A 22,819-nucleotide genomic window follows, 5' to 3' on the forward strand; every position below is an offset into this window, starting at 1 on the left:
CTGGACGGCAGCTCGGGAGGGGACAGGCCAGGCCGCGGAGGAGTACACAGGCAGCCATATCGAGTAGTCGCCAGCCATATTGAGTAGTCGCCATTGTCTTATTACAGTTCCATATCCCCTGTTCCCCCAAAACAAGAATACATCTGGCTGTTCATTCTGATTTTTAGGTTTATTCGCCTTTTATCCTGCAGGGAGTGTATACTGTATACTGTATAGTGTATATACTGTATACTGGAGCCTTGAGTCCTATGTACTCCAGTCAGGGCTGCCATTCAGCTCCAGTCCAGCAGGTGTCGCTGTGGCCTGTGCAGCCTCTCCCACAGCCTCTCCGTACACACATAGCAGCCGTGTATCTTGTGGCCGGCAGTGCGCCGCTCGCTCGTCTCTCTAGTCGCTATGTCGTTCCTGTTCTGCTGCTTCAGGTGCTGCGGGGATGGCGGCTCCGGACACATCCCGCTGAAGGAGATGCCGGCCGTGCAGCTGGACACGCAGCACATGGGTGAGTGCTGGGGCCGGGTCTGTATACCCGGCCAGCTCTAGTATGTGTGTATATATGTGTATACAGTGGCGGCGCCTCCTTATCCAGCACTTCCTGGATCTGGAGTGGACACTACCATGGCCCTGCTGTGGGATGGAACAGCCTCTATAGGGCAGGTGCCCATTACATGGTCTGTGGGGGGCCATTACCTGGGTGATATCTGGTCTGTGGGCGATAACAGGTCTGTGAGGAGCCACTGCTTGGGTGATATCTGGTCTGTGGGGGGCCATTATGTGGGTGATATGGGGTCGGTGAGGGGCCATTACATGTTACTTTGTGTAATGGCCTTATCTAACCTTCCTCTTTGCATCTTGTTTTGTGCTTGCTGTCACGCATTCCTCATACATTGGAGTATATGGAGGGATCTGTAAATACAGACATAAATACAGCATGACCTATATTTCTATGATCCGTGATAATATTGGTATATGAATGGAATGTGTGACTATAGTTAGAGAATTGCTTGGGAGAACTTTACATTCCTGATAAAAGACAGCACAGTAGGTTTATAAAGTACCGTATATACTCGAGTATAAGCCGACCCAAATATAAGCCGAGGCCCCTAATTTTACCACAAAAAACTGGGAAAACATTGACTCGAGTATAAGCCGAGGGGGGGAAATGCAGCAGCTACTGGAAAATTTCAAAAATTAAACTGGTCTGAGTTTTTGGGGAAGGGGAGGGGGTGTTTTGGTCGTCTGTCTGCCCCTTCCCTGAGCTTGAGGACTGAGTTTTTTGTTTTTTCCTCCCCCACTTGGAATTCGGCCTGGCTGAATATAGGGTATCTGCAGTGCTCCTATTAACCCCTTCCCGACAGAACAGGAGCACTGCAGATCCCCTATATTCAGTAGACCAGGCACTGTCAGACACAGGGATACCTAATGTGTTTGTGTTTCACAGTCATTTTATACTTTTATATGTATTCTAGGGAAAGGAGGGATTCAGAACTTCTATTGCGGCTGGTCATAGGACCATCACTCTCTGGGGAAAGGGAGGGGGGGGGGTGGATGAAGCGCAGGCCTTATTGTGTCTCTGTATCCTTATGGTGACTGGATAAACCAACGTTCTGACAGATTCTCTTTTCCAACCATTTCACATGCTCATTTGCAGTATAAAATCATCCGGCTTTGGCAGCTCACTGTCCTGTATAAACGCAGGATCGCCTTACATCTCAGATGTCATGTCTGGTGGATGGGAGTAAATCAATCCAGGAAAAATAAAGTTAGGTTTTGTGATATGGCATCCAAAGGTGAATGCTATGGTTCTTCGATGTATATGGAAGAACATTAGAGTCCCATACAACTCTATGGGTGCTGTATTATGTCTCCATAGACTTGGAGGTGGTCTGGAGTCATGACACAGCTGTATACTGTTTTCTCTTCTTTGTTTCTTCTATTTTCCACTGATTGTCTATATTAAATTTTGTATATAACATAGAAGAAAACAAAACCCTGCTCCATCTAGGACGCCCTCATAATATTACTATTTTATCTTATGATAGACGTGTATTTTGTATCCCCAGTATATAGAAGGCTACGGTCACATTAGCGTTATGTGACCGTTCTCCCATTCCGCTTAAAATATGCCGAGACAAAAGTCCTTCTTCTAGTAGAGCTTTTTTCTCTGCTGATTTTGGTCAGAAACCCGAAGGACCCCATAGACTATAACCGCTTTTTAAGTGGATAGGATTTCCGTTTATCTGATCCCCAAATGGACCACAGGAACGGAAACCCGGATGTTAGTGTGAACCTAGCGTAAATTCACTTACTGTAGATTCCCTGATCACATCCGCTGGAATTCTTTTACTGAAATATTTCCTGACATTGCTTCTGATCATCCCCCCACCCAAACAAGTCATTTCAGTTTGTGCCCTCTCCATTTTTTTTTCGTGTGTTTTGCAGAGCGTTATAAGAGACCTGGCTGTGACTGGATCCATTTCAGCTTTATGTAACATTTTGTTTATTGATTCTTCTAATTGCAGGAACTGATGTAGTAATTGTGAAGAATGGCAGAAGAATCTGTGGCACTGGGGCATGTCTCGCCAACGCACCGCTGCATCAGAATAAGAGCTACTTTGAGTTTAAAGTGCAATCTACAGGTAGGATTGGGCAGTATTCTGGAATGTCACTGTTTTCCTTTCCCTACATCAGGGATAGACAACCTAATGTGCACTGAAGGCCAGTTTAAAAAAAATAAAATAAATAAAAATCAAACATAGGGTACTCGGTGTGCCTTGCCACAAATGAAATGAAAGGTATATAAGGAGACTTATAGCTGTGATACAGAGCACATGAAGCTGGCCTAATCTGTGAGCATATGTTCACTGGAAGCATCTGGTATTGGTTAAAAGTGAAAATGACACTGTGCTCCAGCGTATGCTTCCGTACTTTAAATAGGCCTACAGTTCCCTCGTTATCCCTTACATGTATTTGTAAAGAAGGGGATGCAGAAATTTTGAGTGAGGAATGAAGAGGTGCAGGATGCTGCAGTCCTGTGTAAAGGAATAAAGGGATTAGACTCATGACTGCAGCAGGCTGCTGCCAGGAGTCAAGATCCCCTTTTTTCCTTGACCCAGGATGTCCCTCTGCCTGTTGCCAGACTACCCATACCCCGTGCCACAGCCTACTGAAGCTATATTCAGACTGGGCTCTGAGGAAGCAAGCACAAGCAACACAAGGGTTAACGCTACTGTAAACAGACAGATGGGCCAGGGAACAATGATTTATTAATAGGTTTGCTCCTTGTCTGTCGGGGCGTTCACAGCGGAGTTAACCCTAGCTAGTATTACTCTACTTCAGGGGTAGGGAACCTTCGGCTCTCCAGATGCTGTGAAACTACAACTCCCAACGTGATCCAGTCACTGCCATGGGAGTTCCAAGAACAGCAGAGCAAGTATGCATGCTGGGAGTTGTAGTTTTGCAACAGCTGGAGTGCCGTAGGTTCCCTACCCCTGCTCTACTTGCTTCCTACCGACAGTCTGCTGTGCCTAGCAGATATTGATCAAGAGTGGCATGCCTGTCGGGGCTATAGCCCCTGGGATGAACGCATATTAAATATTAGGGTGAGGAAGCAAATCTACAAACTTTTATATGGGGTGAAGTAGTATACCCATCACTGGGACATGCCATCATTTACTGATTGGGGGTGATTTGCCTGCTGCAGCCCCTCCTATCTCCTAGTAGTAGTTCCCTGCACAGTAATATGCTTGGCCACCAGAAAGGCTTAAAAAATTAACTACATGGGACATTTTTTGCAGGGTAATCTATAGTTTTTATTACTATTTTAGGGGACAAAAATCCCTTAATTTTTAATTGTGTTTTCGGAAGTCTATTTGCATTACTCATAGTGTCCATATCTTATGTGTTTGCTGCCGTACATCCATATATTTAGCTTACTCGGGTAACTGTGAAAGACTGCATTACAACATGTTTTATTTTATTGCTCTTCCAGGTGTGTGGGGTATCGGGGTTGCTACTCAGAAAGCAAATCTGAATCAGATTCCATTAGGTCGAGATGTGCACAGCCTTGTCATAAGGAACGATGGCGCCATTTATTACAACAACGAGGAAAAGAACAGGCTGCCAGCAAATAGCCTTCCACAGGAGGGTGATGTAGTGGTAAGGAAAATGATGTTACCACATATTATCCATCATTGTAATAGTAAAGCCAGCCCCTATATACACACGTTACTGTTGAACATGTAGAGTGTTATGTCAGTCCAGGTAGCTGCAACGGGGCTAAGGAATAGCAGTAGGGAATCTCGCCCTGCACTACTCCCACTAGCTATCCCGGTCCCTGCCTCACGGGTGTGGGTCGGCTGTTCTCAGGCTAAGCCTGACCCCGACAGCTCCTCTCTCACTGATACCGTAGGCCTAGAGGGAAGTGGGAGAAGGAATGCCCTATAAGATCTCTAGGGACTGGAGACTAAATGGGTCACCCCTAACGAACAAGTGAAGCTGCTACTGACAGGGACTGACAAGGGTGTGCGCTGACTAACAACACAAGCAGCACACAGGAAACATGTGGGAAAGGATTCCCCCAAACCAATATGGGAAGGAACCTTACACTAGGAAACAAACACAGGGAAACTGAGTAGAAATCCAAGGATAAGGCAATTCACTCACACAGTCAATTATACACAGAGGGAGGATTGGTGAACACAGAAGGGAAAACACAAACACCAACTCGTTCACCCAAACCTCCCAAAAACCAACCACGGAACTTCCTCTATCCAAGATAACCACCTACTCCTCCTGCTAAGGCCTAGCTCTGTAAAAGCGACACTCAGCACAGAACCATGGGAGGCATGGGTTTAAATACAGAGTAGAGACCACTCCTCCCAGGTGCAAATGGGAGGACAGACTAATCCACCCGGAGATAAAGCTGCCTACCAGCAGTGCGCGCGTGCAAGTCAGAAGGTGTGCACCAATACCCACGACAGGACAACCCCGCAGCGCCAGGATGCCACCCCAGACACTGCGCAGCCAAAAACTCCCCAGGTAAGAAAAACAGAAAGTAATGAACCTAAATACTCCTAACAGAGGAGGGAGCTGGGTGCTGGTTCTGACCACATGACCCCGTCTCGGAAATATCAGGGAAGCCTAATGTTCAACACATAAAGAACCTGAGCAGGCAGTATGTAAAAAATAGTCCCTGGACAAGCCCTTTAATGCACTAGGAGCTTTGTAGAGAAATATCTCTAAAATGTTATCCCCATAACCTAATCTAGAAGTCTCTCACCTCTGTCAAGTCAGTTTTCCCTAGGCTGTGCTGAAGAGATCCAACCAGATCGAAACAGTGCTGTCAACATCTGGGATACTGACTTGGAAAAATCCCGCATCATCGCAGCAAAGGCTTGTTGGAAAGTCAAAGCGTCCATGAATTGAAAAAATCCAGCCTCTATTCCTTTATATAAAACGTAACTTTTATTATGAAAAAGTTTTCCGGAGCATAAGCCGCTCCATAAAATCAAATACAAGTATGCATGATGGCAGAGATGAAATGACGTCTGACTGACGCGTTTCGGGGCGTTATTGTAGCCCCTTAATCATAGCAGGCTATGATTAAGGGGCTACAATAACGCCCTGAAATGCGTCAGTCAGACGTCATTTCATCTCTGCCATCATGTATACTTGTATTTGATTTTATGGAGCGGCTTATGCTCCGGAAAACTTTTTCATAATAAAAGTTACGTTTTATATAAAATATAAAAAACAAAAAAAACTTTGCAAGTCTTCAGTAGGTGATACCTTTTTTAATGGCTAACTCATAATGATGACAGAATATGACGTTTCGAAGCTTTCCTCTGAGCTTCTTCTTCAGATATAACTAAAAGACACTTTCTAGAGGCTGCATATTTATGTACAACAGGACACAGGGCTAGGATTACAGGAGGGAGGGGGGAAGAGGCTTATTACTATATACTTATAACAACAAACAATCAATTGCCAGATCCCTCAGTTCTTATCTTAATGGCTGTCTTAATGATGTGTATAAAAAGACATAAACCCACGTGAGATGTTCATCCCATTGTCCAACGTCTGGAATAGGGTCATGGCCTTGTACTCATAAATCAGTCGCTGTTTCCTTGATTTAAAGTTCCCTTTTAAGATCAAGATTTTCATGTCATTGGTGATATTATGATCTTCCTGGCAAAAATGACTTGGCACGGGAAGATCAGTTCTCTGTTGTTTGATTGTATGGCGATGTGAATTAATTCTCATTCTGAGTTTCTGACCAGTCTCTCCAACATACAGATTTTCAGTGGAACATTTGGTGCAAATGATCAAATACACTACATTAGGTGTGTTACAGGTGAGCGTACCTGGGATTTGATATTCCCTGTTAGAGTTTGGTATCTCTATCTTGTCAGTGGTCAGTATGTGCGGGCAGGTTTTGCACCTCTTCTGTCCACATGGAAATGTTCCTTTGTTAGTTGGAGTTGAGAAGATTCACCGAGCAGACCCCCAGGATTAGATTCTCATTAGAGGAGTGTCTTTGCACATAGGAGCTTGTCAGCAGCAGTAGTAACAACCAATACCTCCAGGAGGTGAAATGAACACGAACAGAAACAGACCAATGGATGTGGAAAGAACTGCGCTTGCTCCAAATTCCATAAATTCAACACGATCTTTATTATAATTCCTAATACACGACGCAGCGGGCTGCGTTTCGGGGCTTCCCCTTTGTCAAGTGTATTACCACTGTACACACTTATCCATTTTGGATAGTCACCGGAGCGTAGGGAGGATGACAGGGTGTCATCCTCCCTACGCTCCGGTGACTATCCAAAATGGATAAGTGTGTACAGTGGTAATACACTTGACAAAGGGGAAGCCCCGAAACGCAGCCCGCTGCGTCGTGTATTAGGAATTATAATAAAGATCGTGTTGAATTTATGGAATTTGGAGCAAGCGCAGTTCTTTCCACATCCATTGGTCTGTTTTTGTTAGTTGGAGGTGACAGTGAGCTGCTAATAATCATATTCCTGAGGTTTGGTGGCTGTCTGTAGCATAGGAGAGGGGGGTCAGAAAATATGGATTTTAGACGATTGTCTTTTTGCAGTAGTGGATGTAATTTGCGTGTGATTCCTCTCAGCGTCTCCAGGTGGGGGTTGTATGTGACAACCAGGGGTACCCGAGTGTTCTCCTGTTTGGTATTGTATTTTAATAACTCCGATCTTGGTATCCTGGTGGCTCTGGTGATTTGGTTATCAACTGTTCTTGGATGGTAACCCTGCCTCAAGAATGTGTTTTTGAGGCCCCCAAGGTGTTCGTCCCTATCTGCAGGGTTTGAACATATGCGATGGTATCTGATGGCCTGGCTGTATACAATGGAGTTCTTTATGTGTTTAGGATGAAAACTATCCCATCTTAGGTACGTAGGGCGGTCAATTGGTTTCCGATACAGTGATGTCTCAATTTTGTTATAAGTATATAGTAATAAGCCTCTTCCCCCCTCCCTCCTGTAATCCTAGCCCTGTGTCCTGTTGTACATAAATATGCAGCCTCTAGAAAGTGTCTTTTAGTTATATCTGAAGAAGAAGCTCAGAGGAAAGCTTCGAAACGTCATATTCTGTCATCATTATGAGTTAGCCATTAAAAAAGGTATCACCTACTGAAGACTTGCAAAGTTTTTTTTGTTTTTTATATTTTATAACCACTGGCTAACACGGTACCAAAACAAATGTTTTATATAAAGGAATAGATGCTGGATTTTTTTCAATTCATGGACGCTTGTACTTACACCTTGGGCTGAGAGGCCGAATTTTCCGAGCACCTTCCTTTCTCCATAAGGTAATGGACATTTTTTTCTTTTTAAATCAGAAGATCTGTGGGTGAGCTGACATATGTTATTCATTGTTGGAATGTCAGGCATGATGTTCAAGTGAGCTTCCCCTAGAGGGCAGCAAACAGAGGCACTGTTTCCCTATTTACATCTTGGGAAACAGATTTGTATATTTTCCCATAATCCCCCAGTGGAGCTAAAAGGGCTTTTGTTTTTGTTTTTTCCTGTAAGACTCCACACACCTGAGAAGGTGGTCTCTCCTCAAGGAATGACATTATCCCCATAAAATGTTATCATCAGCCAGTATTAAGGAGGAGAAGCCATTTATATAAGATGCAGGCCTTTTACTTGACTTCTGCGCATCGGTTTCCGTTAGGGAAGTCCACTTGTGGACACCCCCCCCCCCCCCCAAATGGAAACCTAATCCGCATAAAAAAGTGGTTTTCTTAGGAAACCTGCAGACTCCATAGACTATAATGGGGTTCATGTGGTTTCCGCATGGAAAATGTGGGGGGATAAATGTGCTGCTTGGGGGAAACAGAATTCCCAAACGAGGATGTGACCCGAGCCTTACCTTGTTTGGCTTTTATTGGGCAGTTTCCAATCTGCAAGAAGCTACTAGTAGACATACAGAGCAAGTGCTTTATAGCTATGTGTGTCTACGTATGAATATATATATGATGTGTGTGTAATCTATATATGTAGTATGTATTTACCTGATTTGTCAAAAAAATTCTAAATGCATATCAGTTGTCAAACGCACGGCCTCTATGAAAGGGGTTTTCTGGCCCAGTTGTAAAAATTAACAGGGGGAAGGGAGTTATCAACTTTCAGACCAATATTAAGAGAGACATGTAATTATTTGTATAATATATACATATATATATATATATATATTTATATATATATATACACACTCACCGGCCACTTTATTAGGTACACCTGTCCAACTGCTCGTTAACACTTAATTTCTAATCAGCCAATCACATGGCGGCAACTCAGTGCATTTAGGCATGTAGACGTGGTCAAGACAATCTCCTGCAGTTCAAACCGAGCATCAGTATGGGGAAGAAAGGTGATTTGAGTGCCTTTGAACGTGGCATGGTTGTTGGTGCCAGGAGGGCTGGTCTGAGTATTTCAGAAACTGCTGATCTACTGGGATTTTCACGCACAACCATCTCTAGGGTTTACAGAGAATGGTCCGAAAAAGAAAAAACATCCAGTGAGCGGCAGTTCTGTGGGTGGAAATGCGTTGTTGATGCCAGAGGTCAGAGGAGAATGGCCAGACTGGTTTGAGCTGATAGAAAGGCAACAGTGACTCAAATAGCCACCCGTTACAACCAAGGTAGCCAGAAGAGCATCTCTGAACGCACAGTACGTCGAACTTTGAGGCAGATGGGCTACAGCAGCAGAAGACCACACCGGGTGCCACTCCTTTCAGCTAAGAACAGGAAACTGAGGCTACAATTTGCACAAGCTCATCGAAATTGGACAATTGAAGATTGGAAAAACGTTGCCTGGTCTGATGAGTCTCGATTTCTGCTGCGACATTCGGATGGTAGGGTCAGAATTTGGTGTCAACAACATGAAAGCATGGATCCATCCTGCCTTGTATCAACGGTTCAGGCTGGTGGTGGTGGTGTCATGGTGTGGGGAATATTTTCTTGACACTCTTTGGGCCCCTTGGTACCAATTGAGCATCGTTGCAACGCCAAAGCCTACCTGAGTATTGTTGCTGACCATGTCCATCCCTTTATGACCACAATGTACCCAACATCTGATGGCTACTTTCAGCAGGATAATGCGCCATGTCATAAAGCTGGAATCATCTCAGACTGGTTTCTTGAACATGACAATGAGTTCACTGTACTCCAATGGCCTCCACAGTCACCAGATCTCAATCCAATAGAGCATCTTTGGGATGTGGTGGAACGGGAGATTCGCATCATGGATGTGCAGCCGACAAATCTGCGGCAACTGTGTGATGCCATCATGTCAATATGGACCAAAATCTCTGAGGAATGCTTCCAGCACCTTGTTGTATCTATGCCACGAAGAATTGAGGCAGTTCTGAAGGCAAAAGGGGGTCCAACCCGTTACTAGCATGGTGTACCTAATAAAGTGGCCGGTGAGTGTGTATATATATATATATATATATATATATATATATATATATATATATATATATATAATATATATATATACATACACACAGTTTTCCAATATACTTTCTGTATCAATTCCTCACGGTTTTCTAGATCTCTGCTTGCTGTTCTTCTTTATTTACTTCCAATGTATAAAAATCATTCAATGATCATGTGATGAAAGCGAGCTGAGATCTAGAGAACTGTGAGGAATTGCTAACAATAACATGTCTCTCAATATTGGTCTTAAAGTGACCGACCCCTTTAAAATCAGAGAAGCCGTATTCTCCTGTTTTAGGCTAAGCTGTTCCAGCTGTCCAACAATAACCTCTATTAGCGCCCACATGTAATCGTTTTGTTCATTTATTCCCGTCCCTGCCCCCATGTTATTTTCACATATCGACCAGCAAGCAATGTGAACAGGCTCCCTTTATAAAATCCCTTTCTGTTAAACAAGATGCCTGCAGAGTGTACCAAAAGGGAACCTGGCAGCCGATGTAGGAGAAATAATGTATTACACTGAGCACTGTCCATGTAACAAACAATGGTGCCGAGTCCTTGGTGACTCCTCTATGTCCATATACACATCACGGCTGCAGCTGATCATTGATCTCCGTGTTATATGGCAAAAGCTGCTGATGCCGGGGCAACACGGTGGCTCAGTCGTTAGCACTGTAGCCTTGCAGCGCTGGAGTCCTGGGTTTAAATCCCGCCAGGAACAACATCTGCAAGGAGTTTGTATGTTCTCCCCGTGTTTGCGTGGATTTCCTCCCATTCTACAAAGACATACTGATAGGAAAAAAATGTACATTGTGTTCCCTATATGGGGCTCACAATCTACATTTTTAAAAAAAAAAAAAAAAGCTGCTGCTGCCAGTGACTGCCTGGTGCGGTGATGTGTATACTGCAACTCTACTGTGGTCATAGAAACTTGTCACTTATGACCAGAGCTAATAGCTGAAGCCCATAGTGAGCAGTAGAGGGAAGTATGGCTTTCCTTGTTATTTTTACAAATTCCCTGCACATAAGTTGTCCAGGATAAAAAAAAATAAATAAATAAACAAAAAGTGTTTTTTTTAATTAGGCCGGGGTCTGTGGTTGAATTCTGACGATTCTTTTATGTTCTTTCCCATAGGGGAGGTTGCCCATATAACTTATATTTTGTTAAAATTTCAACAAGTTGATGTTGGATTTTGTGGTCTTCTTCTGTTTCTGTAGGGTATCACCTATGATCACGTAGAGTTAAATGTTTACCTGAATGGAAAGAATATGCATTGTCCTGCGTCTGGTATCAGAGGGACCGTGTATCCGGTCGTGTACGGTAAGTCTTATTCGTTGGCCGGCAGCTTTTAGACATGGCATCTTATAAATACGGTGTGGACGTATTTCAGGGTATTTTGGGTTTCTAATAATAAGTAACCTGCCAATCTACGCACAGCATAAAATACTATCGGGAAGCTTGAAATTTTGACATTTTAGAGAAAGTTCCCGTACTTGGGCACAGGGAGAGGTGTCCACTGGGTTTCTTACATTGAAACTTCTGAAAAAAAAATTGTTTAAAACTTTGTAGAAAATTGCATTGACAAGAGGTTATTTCCAATGTAAATCATGTCCCTTAAACTTCAGCCCTTTACTGGTTAAGCCAGTTTCATATGGCGGTAACATGGTTGCATCTTAATCTCCATATTGAAGCTGCTGAGCTACACAGTCCAGTTACATTAATGAGACCACCTGTCGAAATCCAGAATAACCCCCTTTGGCAGAGCGGACCGCCGCGAGACGTGCAGGAAGAGAGGGGATGTGGTGATGATGATCACTGGGATGTTGAGTCATGCCGACTCCAGTGCCGTGACCAGCTGCGCTAGGTTACGTGGTTGAGCATCCATGGCACGAATAACCCGATCCAGGTGGTCCCACAGACAGTGAGACTCCTGATTGCCCCACCCATACAGTGATTGACCACCTTCCCTGTATCTGAGTGTACACTGAAGGCTGTCAATCACAGTACATGGGTGGGATAAGCAGGACTCTCACTGTGTCTCCTAGGAGTCCTAGCAGGATTTACCCTGCTCCATATCATATAACCCTATCTATCACACAGCTCAGCTTCTCTCTTCTATCCTATCTATCACAGAGCTCAGCTTCTCTCCTTTCATCATATAACCCTATATATCACAGAGCTCAGCTTCTCTCCTTTCATCATTTAACCCTATATATCACACAGCTCAGCTTCTCTCGTCTATCATATAACCCTATATATCACAGAGCTCAGCTTCTCTCCTCTATCATATAACCTATATATCACAGAGCTCAGCTTCTCTCCTCTATCATATAACCCTATATATCACAGAGCTCAGCTTCTCTCCTCTATCGTAACCCTATATATCACAGAGCTCAGCTTCTCTCCTCTATCATATAACCCTATATATCACAGAGCTCAGCTTCTCTCCTCTATCATATAACCTATATATCACAGAGCTCAGCTTCTCTCCTTCCATCATATAACCCTATATATCACAGAGCTCAGCTTCTCTCCTCCATCATATAACCCTATATATCACAGAGCTCAGCTTCTCTCCTCTATCATATAACCTATATATCACAGAGCTCAGCTTCTCTCCTCCATCATATAACCCTATATATCACAGAGCTTAGCTTCTCTCCTCTATCATATAACCCTATATATCACAGTATCACAGAGCTCAGCTTCTCTCCTCTATTATATAACCCTATATATCACAGAGCTCAGCTTCTCTCCTCTATCGTAACCCTATATATCACAGAGCTCAGCTTCTCTCCTCCATCATATAACCCTATATATCACAGAGCTCAGCTTCTCGCCCTCTGTCATATAACCCTATATATTACAGAGCTCAGCTTCTCTCCTCTATCCTATAACCCTATATATCACAGAGCTCAGCTTCTCTCCCACTATCATATAACCTATATATCACAGAGCTTAGCTTCTCTCCTCCATCCTATAACTCTATATATCACAGAGCTCAGCTTCTCTCCTCTATCCTATAACCCTATATATCACAGAGCTCAGCTTCTCGCCCTCTGTCATATAACCCTATATATTACAGAGCTCAGCTTCTCTCCTCCATCCTATAACCCTATATATCACAGAGCTCAGCTTCTCTCCTCTATCCTATAACCCTATATATCACAGAGCTCAGCTTCTCTCCTCTATCATATGAAAGGCACAGATACAGCAGCATGATGGATGATTTGCCCTATGGAAAGAGATAAAGCTTTTCTCTGAATGACCATTGCTGTACTTTCTCTTCTAGTGGATGACAGTGCAATCCTGGATTGTCAATTCAGCGAGTTTTACCACACTCCTCCTCCTGGATTTGAGAAGATCTTATTCGAGCAGCAAATTTTCTAAAGACTGAATAGCCACAGCTTCTCCAAAGCATTTGTCTCCTATTTAAAGCTGCACGACGCCTACCGAAAATGTGCTTTGTATTTATATCACTGGGTGCAGACCTTTTGGATCTTGTGTGTGTGTGTAAGTATTTTCTAACGTGTCGCCCACCTGCAAGGACCACGGTCTACAAATCCTGACCTGATTATTTTTGTGATGTATAAAGAAGTTTGTCACTGTAAATATAACCTATTACACTGGTCCAGTATTATGTAAGGTCACACTGTATCCGCACACCCGCGTCGTCCGATACCAGTGGGCATTCTCTTTCATATACAGTTCTGCTCAGAATGAGAAAGCAGCTTTTAGTTTTCATTGTGGCAGCTCTAAAATAACTGGAATAAAACGTGGCGAAACGGTTGTAACGTGGCAGACGTTGCTGCTTTCTGAATCTTCAGTCCCAGAGTGCCTTATGACTTTGTGCTTGTGACCCATTGCAATAGGTATGTAACCCATGTCCAGCTGTGTCATGTCTATTATCTGTCATATCACACGTGCCTGCATGGATATGCACACAGTTGGCCAGTTAGTGATTTATATGTCATGTCCCGCGTCAGGAGCAGGATCATTAGTACATGAGGCACGCTGGGATTGACAGGTCTCAGATAGATAGATAGATAGATATATATATATATATATATATATATATATATATATATATAATATATATATATACATTTTATTTTTTTTCCATTTACTTTAGGACCAGTTCACATCTGCTTTCAGGCCATTCCGTTCCCCTACCTGCATGAAATATGTATAGAGAAAAGTCCTGCAAACAGCACTTTTCTCTCTGCATTTTTCATGCGGGAACCACACAGACCCCATTATAGTCTATAGGGTCCACCGGTTTCCTAAGGTAACCAGATCGGGGACCCCTCAAACGGAAACCTGAACGCAGATCTGAACCGCTCCTTAATGTTAACACTAATGTAAAAGCTTGCCTGTGCAGAGTATTGAGATAAATGGTTACCAGCAGCTGTTCTTACTAGAGCAAGGCAGATGCAATGTGTGCAGTTGTTTAGGGGCCCAGTAGGTAAGGGACGACCCCTACCAACTTGTAAGCCGCCTTCTCCTGTCTTATTTGTGAGCCTTGCCCATCAACAAGCTCATACTTAGCTAGCGGACCTCTAATTATACAGCTTTTCATCAAGGGAAAGTGCAAGTGCATATAAAATACTGTAATAGATATTGATGAATAAAATGATTTTCTGCATTTAGCAGGCTCATCTCTACAGGACGGTTCAGTCCCTGCTCCCGGCCTTCTATGTTCTCTTCTCTTTCTCTCTGCATGTTGCTTTCAGTTGCTGAGCTGTGATAAGTTATAATAATAATACATTTTATTTACATAGCGCCAACATATATTCCGCAGCACTGCACACGTTGTAGGGTTCAAATGCAGACAAGAAAGATACATTACAAAGAAATAGTCAATTCACACAATGGGACTGAGGGCCCTGCTCACAAGAGCTTACAGTCTATGAGGTAGGATTTTTATCTCTATCTCTGTAAATCCAGAGATAACCGCAGTTTACATGAAAGCCGAAAACCTGGATGTGGAAGGGAAAGGAGACGGGAGGGCATGTGAAATCCTAAGATGGGAAAATTCCATTAGGCTACAGATGCGGTCTTTTGACCCTATCCATAGACTTCTATGGTACAGCCCATTTTATAGAGGTAAGATGATGACTGGGCAGTTTAAGGGGAACCTTTCACCAAATCTATCAACTCAAACTCTGCATTCCACTGATTCTGGGAAACTTGGGATTTTTGGGGACCAATTCTGGGTGGGGTTGGAATCGGAGGGGGGGGGAGTGACAAAGAAATTCATAGAAATTCAATCACTTATTTTTAATGAATTAGAGAAGCTCTAATGCTAATGACTGGCCATGGCTGTCAGCCAGATGTGTCAGTCAGTGGTTTAGCCGGTCTGTCTGCTCTTGTCTGACAGTAGACAACTTAGTAATGGCACTCATTGCTCCAGAATGGCGTTTTGTGTATAGGGCTGGCGCTAACGCATTTCGGTACACCTGGCTCAGTTGGTCTTTCACCGATCAGATATTTATGGCCTAAGCCGTAAAAAGCTTAAGCCCGACAACCCATTTGATATATTACAAAGTTTCTTATATTCACTTGTACTATTTGTGAAAAGTTATTTTAGAATGGAAGGTGCAATATGATGAGCGTTTGTTGGCCAAGGAACCCAAATATTATCAGCCCCCTGTGATAGTCCCATGAGATGGCAGGACCCTGAGTATATTTATAGATGAGCTATGAGCATATCCATTAATTCTACTGAATTTAGACCAAAAAGTTGACCCTGATGTGTTGCTAACGCTTTGATAAAGTGTAATGACCTGATCTATTATACAGCACACTGTAATATAAAACATACTGTATTCGCTATATTCTTTGCCTCATTTAGGGTGGCTTCACATTCAGCATCTTCCATAATAACCCCATTGCAGTTTTTTGCTCCATTACCAAGGAGTGGACCCAGGAAAGGCAGAGAAGTCTACGGTCTTCCTTTATATTTCCTGTCTTTTCACACTTCTGGCTTTGGCTCAAAAAGCTGCATGAAAAACTCCCAGAAAGCAGACTTGTAGGACTGCCAGTGAGAACAGGGTCCCCTCGAGTGCCCTATATGAATTAAGATGTGGCACATGCTAAGCCAAGACTTCATTCACTTCTGTGGGACTGCTAGAGATGGCTGGAAATCCTACAGCAGTAAATGAAGTGGTAGCCAAGCAGGCGTGCCATCGCTTCATTCACATTCGCTTCCTGATCACTGGGGGTCTCAGATGTTGGGCCAGACCTCCAACAATCAGATGCTTATCCTCTATCATATAGATTCTGAAGTACCATATATACTCGAGTATAAGCCGACCCGAATATAAGTCGGTTTATATTCGAGTATATACGGTAGGTGGGCTGCATGGGGCACGAGCCAACTGTGCAGTGTGGGAAGTGGGCTCGAAAAGCTGATCTGTGCGGGGGATGATGGATGCACTGCAGCAAACGCAAAGTTTTCTGCCAGCCATGTTCAGTTTAGTAGAAGAGTCGTATATAATGTCTACACTAAATCTGTGTCAATTTACCCTTAACCCCTTTACTAGATTTTTCTTAGTGATGTTAGGGATCGTTCACACGGGGCAAGAGGGGGTGGATTTTGATGCAGAATCCACCTCAAAATCTGCTCCCTCACAATAGAGGTTTATGTATGTCTTTTTTTCCGTGAGCGGTATGTTCCGGCCTCTTCAGGCGAATTCCACAGCTGATTCAGCCCCGGCATCCACCTCATGGCAGCACCCTCCAGACTAGGCCCATTCACTTGGGCCTACTCCGGAGCAGGAAACCGTGGCAGGCGCATTTTGGTCTTATTCAGACGTGCCTTCCCGCGTCAAAATCAGGACCAAAATATGCGGTCACTAGCCCTGTGTGAACGAGGCCTTATGTATACTGTAGAGTTTTTAACTGGGCTATTTTTGTGGCCTCTTTATGAAAGATGAATCCCCAGCACATTGGAGAGGCTGAGGCCCCACGTTGCAGATTTTGTTGAGGCTTTTTGAGCCAAAGCCAAGAATGGCTATAAGTGGAATGGGAGATATATAGGAAGTTCTTAGACTTCTACCTTCTGCTCAATCCACTCCTGGCTTTGGCTCAATCGCAACAAAATCTGCAACAAAAAGAAGCTGCGTTTCCGCAAAACAGGTTTTCAGTCTTTATTGGAACATGCCACAGATAATGCAATGTCAGTGAGCCCTTAATATGCAGATGCTTCACTTTTAGCCCGTCTTATGCCCTGCAATATCCATATATAGGATAAATGGGCCTAGAAATTAATAAAGTTTTAATGTTTCCCTTCATTCCTGCAAGACATTGTCAAAAGGCAGCCAAGGGGATCCCAGTGCGATTGTGTTATTGTAGTGCAGAACCACACATGGCCGTAAGCAGTTTTCTGGCATACAAGGCATGAAATGGCTCTTCCCCATTGTCCTGAACATGTATCCCAGCTCATATCACTCGTTTCCTCCAGGTGCAATCCCCCATAGAGAATGCCCCTCATTATTGATAAGTCTATGGGGTCCGCCGGTAACCACTTTTTAATCGGATTGGGTTTCCGTTTTTTGAGTCCCCAAGTGGACCTGTAGAACGGAAGCACCAGCACAAGTGTGAGCCTAGAGTAAGCAACTTCCAGATAGCATTGATGGAAAATATCACCTATAACCTATGCAGACCTATTTGTATCCATGAGTTACAGACTACAGACATACCATGTGTTGTCAGATCCTCTGTCCCTTCCATCAGTGAAGAGGGGGCAGAATTGGACTAGAAAAGTATGTAAACCTGGAGGTTCATGGGTCTCCTTAGGAGCTGTGTACACTAATCTAGTATATTGTTAATTAAGACTGACTAATCTATTTTATTAAACATATTAAGCACATCGTAGCCTTGCAGTAGGTGAGGTCTGAGCGTTCACGTGAATTATTTGAGGTGTAATATGTGTATATAGGTAATTTTGGACAAGTAAGACCCCCGGCCTTGTGTCCATGATCAATAGAATTGTGCAGAAAGGTTTAATATAAGAGCTGAAATGTATTTCTAAGAAAGTGCAATGAAATCTATTTATTTTTTTATGTTTTCTTTGAGGTTTGCTTGCACCTTTTGATGTTGTGACTAAATGCACTGTGACTATATTCTAGATACTGTATATTTGCGGCTATGTACTTCATAGTTTACTATAAAAACTACCAAAGATTCGATCAATTTGGAGCTCAACAAGATTTTGTCATTCCTCTGTCAAGTTTTCTATAAAGTTACATAAAAATAGACTTTATTGTCTTTAAGTGATCCTGCTTGAGGAGGTAAATGGTCTCGTTTATGAAAATTAGGGCAGAAGAGACTAGTTTTAGTCAGTATTGGCCCCTTCTCAAGTCTTTGTAGCAGAGGCCCACCATTTTGGTTTATGGAAAGTCCTTTAGATATGTCCCTATGGTCCAGAGTTACAATTGTGGTTAAGAGTAGACACTGGTGGAAACATGGCACATCTGTGTGCTTGTGTGTGTGGTTAAATTGTCAAAAATTGGGCCTAAACTAAGCCAATTAAAAGGTGGCATTATCACCCAGCATCAGCCACTGTGATAAATCTGGTGCATTGTTAGACTACCTAAGGCTAAGTTCACATCTATTGCAATGGTGGCCGAAAAAGCTATCCACTGGTATGTCTTAAAATGACTATAGTCAATGGGGTCTGTAACTACTATTTTAGCGCTCCCCCTTATCCTCCGACAGACCAGAACAACAGACTGATGCTAGTATGATCCTAGCGTATGTTTGCCCTGCCTTAGTAAATCTGGGCCCATATGGCGCTCCTCCACTAATGGCAATAGAGCTGCAGTAGTTTTGGAGAGTTGGCTAGAAAATGAGAACTGTACACTGATAGGTTTCTCTGGGTGACACGTCCACTTTCTGTGTCTCCTAATGCTCAGAAAAGAAGCCTACTGTAGAAGAATGAAGGAGATGAAAACCATCATTCGTTTTCTTGTGACAGACGGTCTATATTTTTCCCTTAAAGGGAACCAGTCAGAAGGATTTTGGCTGTAAATTGAACCTAAATTTTTGTCCAGGATGGTAACTGGTTGACAGTGAATCCCTTCTATATTTTGGGGAATGCGGTATAATGTAGAAAAACTACCCGTATATACTCGAGTATAAGCCAAATTTTTCAGCATATTTTTTGTGCTGAAAAAGCCCCCCTCGGCTTATACTCGAGTCATCAAAAAAAAAAATTAAAAAAAGATATATATATATATATATATATATATATATATATCTTTTAGGGGGGGGTCTATGACCAGCCACAATAGTAATGTATTGAATCTCCCATAAAATTGTGGAGAAACAAAAACTTAAAAAAAAAGAAAATGACTGTGAAACACAAACACATTAGGTATCCCTGTGTCTGACAGTGCCCGGTCTACTGTATATAGGGGATCTGCAGTGCTCCTGTTCCATCAGGAAGGGGTTAATAGGAGCACTGCAGATACCCTGTATTTGGCCAGGTTGAATTCCAAGTGGGGGAAGAAAATCCCAGTCCTCAAGCTCAGGGAAGGGGCAGACAGACAACCAAAACACCCCCTCCCCAGCAACTACTGCACCCAAAAACACCGACCATTTTAATTTTTGATATTTTCCAGTAGCTGCTGCATTTCTCCCCCCCCCCCCCCCCCCCCCCGGCTTATACTCGAGTCAATAAGTTTTACCAGCTTCCTTAAAGGGTTTGTTCTGCAGGTCCTTTCAATTTGTTTTTCTCAAACATTAGCATGGCAGCAGGAAAAAAAAAAAAAAAAAGTTTCAACTTTCTGCTGGAAACCATTCCAGATTTTGAGGTAAAAAATCACAGGGGTCTAAAGAAGATGACCTGCCCTTTAAGGAGATATCCACCATTGCAACAATTGTCTCAGCACACTAATGTATCTGAAAGAAAACTATAGGAACATGTCTATGTCATAATTAAATGGCTTTCCAAGACTCTTTAATTGACTACCTATCCTTCTGCTTCACAGGCCATGTGATGTCACGTGGGCTGATTGTAGCTCTGTCCCATTGAAAGGAATGGGTGCATTAAACAAGAGCGTGGACATCCCTTAGTTACACTATACAGTTTCTGTAACCCAACAATCTTTATGGTCCTTTCTTGCAGGTTTAATAGGATCACTGCCTCCATGACACACACATACATAGCCTTAGCAAACAGGATGATCTAGATTTTTTTTGTTTCCTCGTGTTCATTTTTTGTCACAAGTCTGTTTTTCATTGATTCAATGTGTTTTACTGTCTGAATCTGTATTTGTAAGATTGTATAAATAAACTTTCAGCAGATTAATGTCTTCTCGTGCCTTTAATAATTGTCCGTAGCAATGGATAGCTCTTAGTGATATCTGCAGAACCCGTCATGACTTCCATTCTTTGTCATAGTTCTAAAGGGTTAGTCTCTGTATCCCAAGTACACGTATGCTGTAAGCTGCAATATATTGTAGTCCAGCCAGCCTTCCTGTTTACAAGGTGCTCGGATCCCCACTGACAAAGGAGCTCATGACCAAACCTGCCCATCTATGGCCTCCATTGAGTAACACTGCACAGAATAGGTAACCAGCACATGTGCGTCTTCTATACAGTTATTCAGTAGAGAAAGCTGATAGCAGTTCCCTATGTCAGCCGCCATGTTGGAAGTAGAGCAACTAGCTGTGATCCACAAAAGGGCAGTGCAGATGGCCTTAGTACCATACATCATAGTGCTATGAGCAGTACCTTTAAAGTGATCCTTTCAGATTGCATTTTTTGTGCCTAAGGGTGCATTCACACTGAGTAAACGCTAGCTTATTTTGTAGAGTAAAATTACACTTGTAAATTTTGCTATCCCATTGACTTCAATGACATTTTACAGGCGTATTTATACAGGCGTATTTTTTACAGGCGTATTTTTACACTTGTAAAAAAATATCATTGAAGTCAATGGGATAGCAAAATTTACAAGTGTAATTTTACTCTACAAAATAAGCTAGCGTTTACTCAGTGTGAATGCACCCTAACACGTTGGAATAGCCCTATTCGTCTCCTACCTTTAGATGTCTTCTCTGCACTGCCGTTCTGTAGAAATACCGGTTTTTGCTGGTATACAAATGAGTTCTCTCGCAGCACTGGGGGCGGGCCCCAGCGCTCAAACATCACTGGGGGCTTCCCCAATGCTGCAGGAGAAATCTCCAGCACCGCCTCCATCTTCTTCAAGAACGTCGTCTTCCTGTGTCTTCTTCCGGTGGAGGCGGTGAAACTTGTAGGCTTCGGGCAGAGCTGACTGCGCATGCCCACAGGCCACAAGAAAATGGCCGCTTACTTACTGTGGAAACTACCCTATGGTTTGTCAGATATCTATCTATCTAGGATACATGACAACCGTATTCACTTGTGAAATCTATTCCAATCCAAAACTATGATAAACCTATAAATGACAGTCTGGTACCCCACTTTACCATACAAACTAATAGTCTATGAAGTGTATTGTGCTTACCCCTGATTTCAGAATCTGCCCCAAAATCCATTGGCCTGGCGGTGGGCAGCACACCTACTTGGCATGATGTTTCATTTCATACCATTTAGGGGTGCAGATGTTACATTACTCATGGCAATACTATGAACAACTTAGTTTCTCATGAGCTACTGTTTATTATGATTAGTTTTTCTTCTAGAAACTGGAATTTGGTTCTTCAGTGTGGGAACTAGGTCCTATATACTGTACTTGGCCCTATTGAAATGTAGTGATGCGATTCAGAATCCATGTACTACACATTCCAAATACCCTGTGTACATGATAGGACCCAGTATACAGGGACTGGATGTACAGTCTATATACAGTCAAATTTTATACAAATTGAATATTCATACTGATAACCTTTCCATAGGGTATGTGATCTATCAGTGTCTGATACCTGGGCCCACACAGATCAGCAATTCTAGCATTTAAATAGGAGTGGTACTGGAGTTTCCCTGGAGCCACCGCTATACATAGGATGGTACTGTGCCAGCGCTGGAGTAGTTGTGAGCAGCGCCCAGAGTATTGGTGTGTTGTTGTGTGTCCTGACACCTATCCTAATCAGCGTTAAGTTTTTCATCAGTTTGCACTGGAGCATATCTTCTCTGGAATTGGACGAGACTGGTTCAGCCCTTCTTCCCCACATGCATCAGCGAGCCTTGGACACCCATGACTCTGACACCAGATAAATGGAACAAACAGTTCAATTTAACAATGGCCTCTTGAGAAACGGTCACTTGTCCTCCATTTTGTCTGCTTCTTCGAAACTCGTGCTCTAGCTCTTGCCTCTTGTACACAATACCAGCCACACACAGTCTGCAGTTTTCTCAACACGCCACTTGACTGTTGAACATTTTATCACACATTTGTCATATTAAATCCACCACTTCGGTGGCTCTTTCCTCTGAGTCCTTCAGTCTCAGCCAACAAGTCACATTGGAGCTCTTGGTCCTCGACCACTGGTGGGTGCTTCCCAACTAGGAGCTCACACTAGGTCACAACATCTCGATCCCGGGTTAAGTGATTCCGTAAAGCCTCTGCTTCCAAACTATTATTCAGTCTCCAAGAAGACTTCTAAGGAACTGGCTTCACTCTCAAATACACGTTGTGAAAAAATAGGAGGAAACCCCAGCACGGCACGGATTAACCCAATTTTCAGGCATAGACAGGTATAAATGTTGTGCATCTTTGGCACATGGTATTTTCTTGCACCTAAATTTGACCAAATTGTATTTTCTGGATTGTAAGTATATAATATGGGTTGGGCTGAGAAGGTAGAGATAGCTAAAGAGACAGGGAGGGGGTGAGGAAGGAGTAAGGTGAGAGGGGTT

The 22,819-nt window shown here is 43.1% G+C and overlaps 1 protein-coding gene across 1 annotated transcript; it reads left to right on the forward strand.

Moving 5' to 3' along the window:
• The first annotated feature begins 352 nt into the window (after positions 1-352).
• On the forward strand, positions 353-15,166 carry SPRYD7 (SPRY domain containing 7). The gene is made up of 5 exons (XM_075266023.1): positions 353-499; positions 2,520-2,636; positions 3,989-4,155; positions 11,188-11,290; positions 13,263-15,166. The coding sequence occupies exons 1-5, from the start codon at positions 397-399 to the stop codon at positions 13,358-13,360; spliced, it is 588 nt and encodes a 195-aa protein (XP_075122124.1). The 5' UTR covers positions 353-396; the 3' UTR covers positions 13,361-15,166.
• The last annotated feature ends 7,653 nt before the right edge of the window (positions 15,167-22,819 follow it).

The sequence above is a fragment of the Leptodactylus fuscus genome, chromosome 2, assembly GCF_031893055.1.
Source record: "Leptodactylus fuscus isolate aLepFus1 chromosome 2, aLepFus1.hap2, whole genome shotgun sequence".
Taxonomy (NCBI): Eukaryota; Metazoa; Chordata; class Amphibia; order Anura; family Leptodactylidae; genus Leptodactylus; species Leptodactylus fuscus.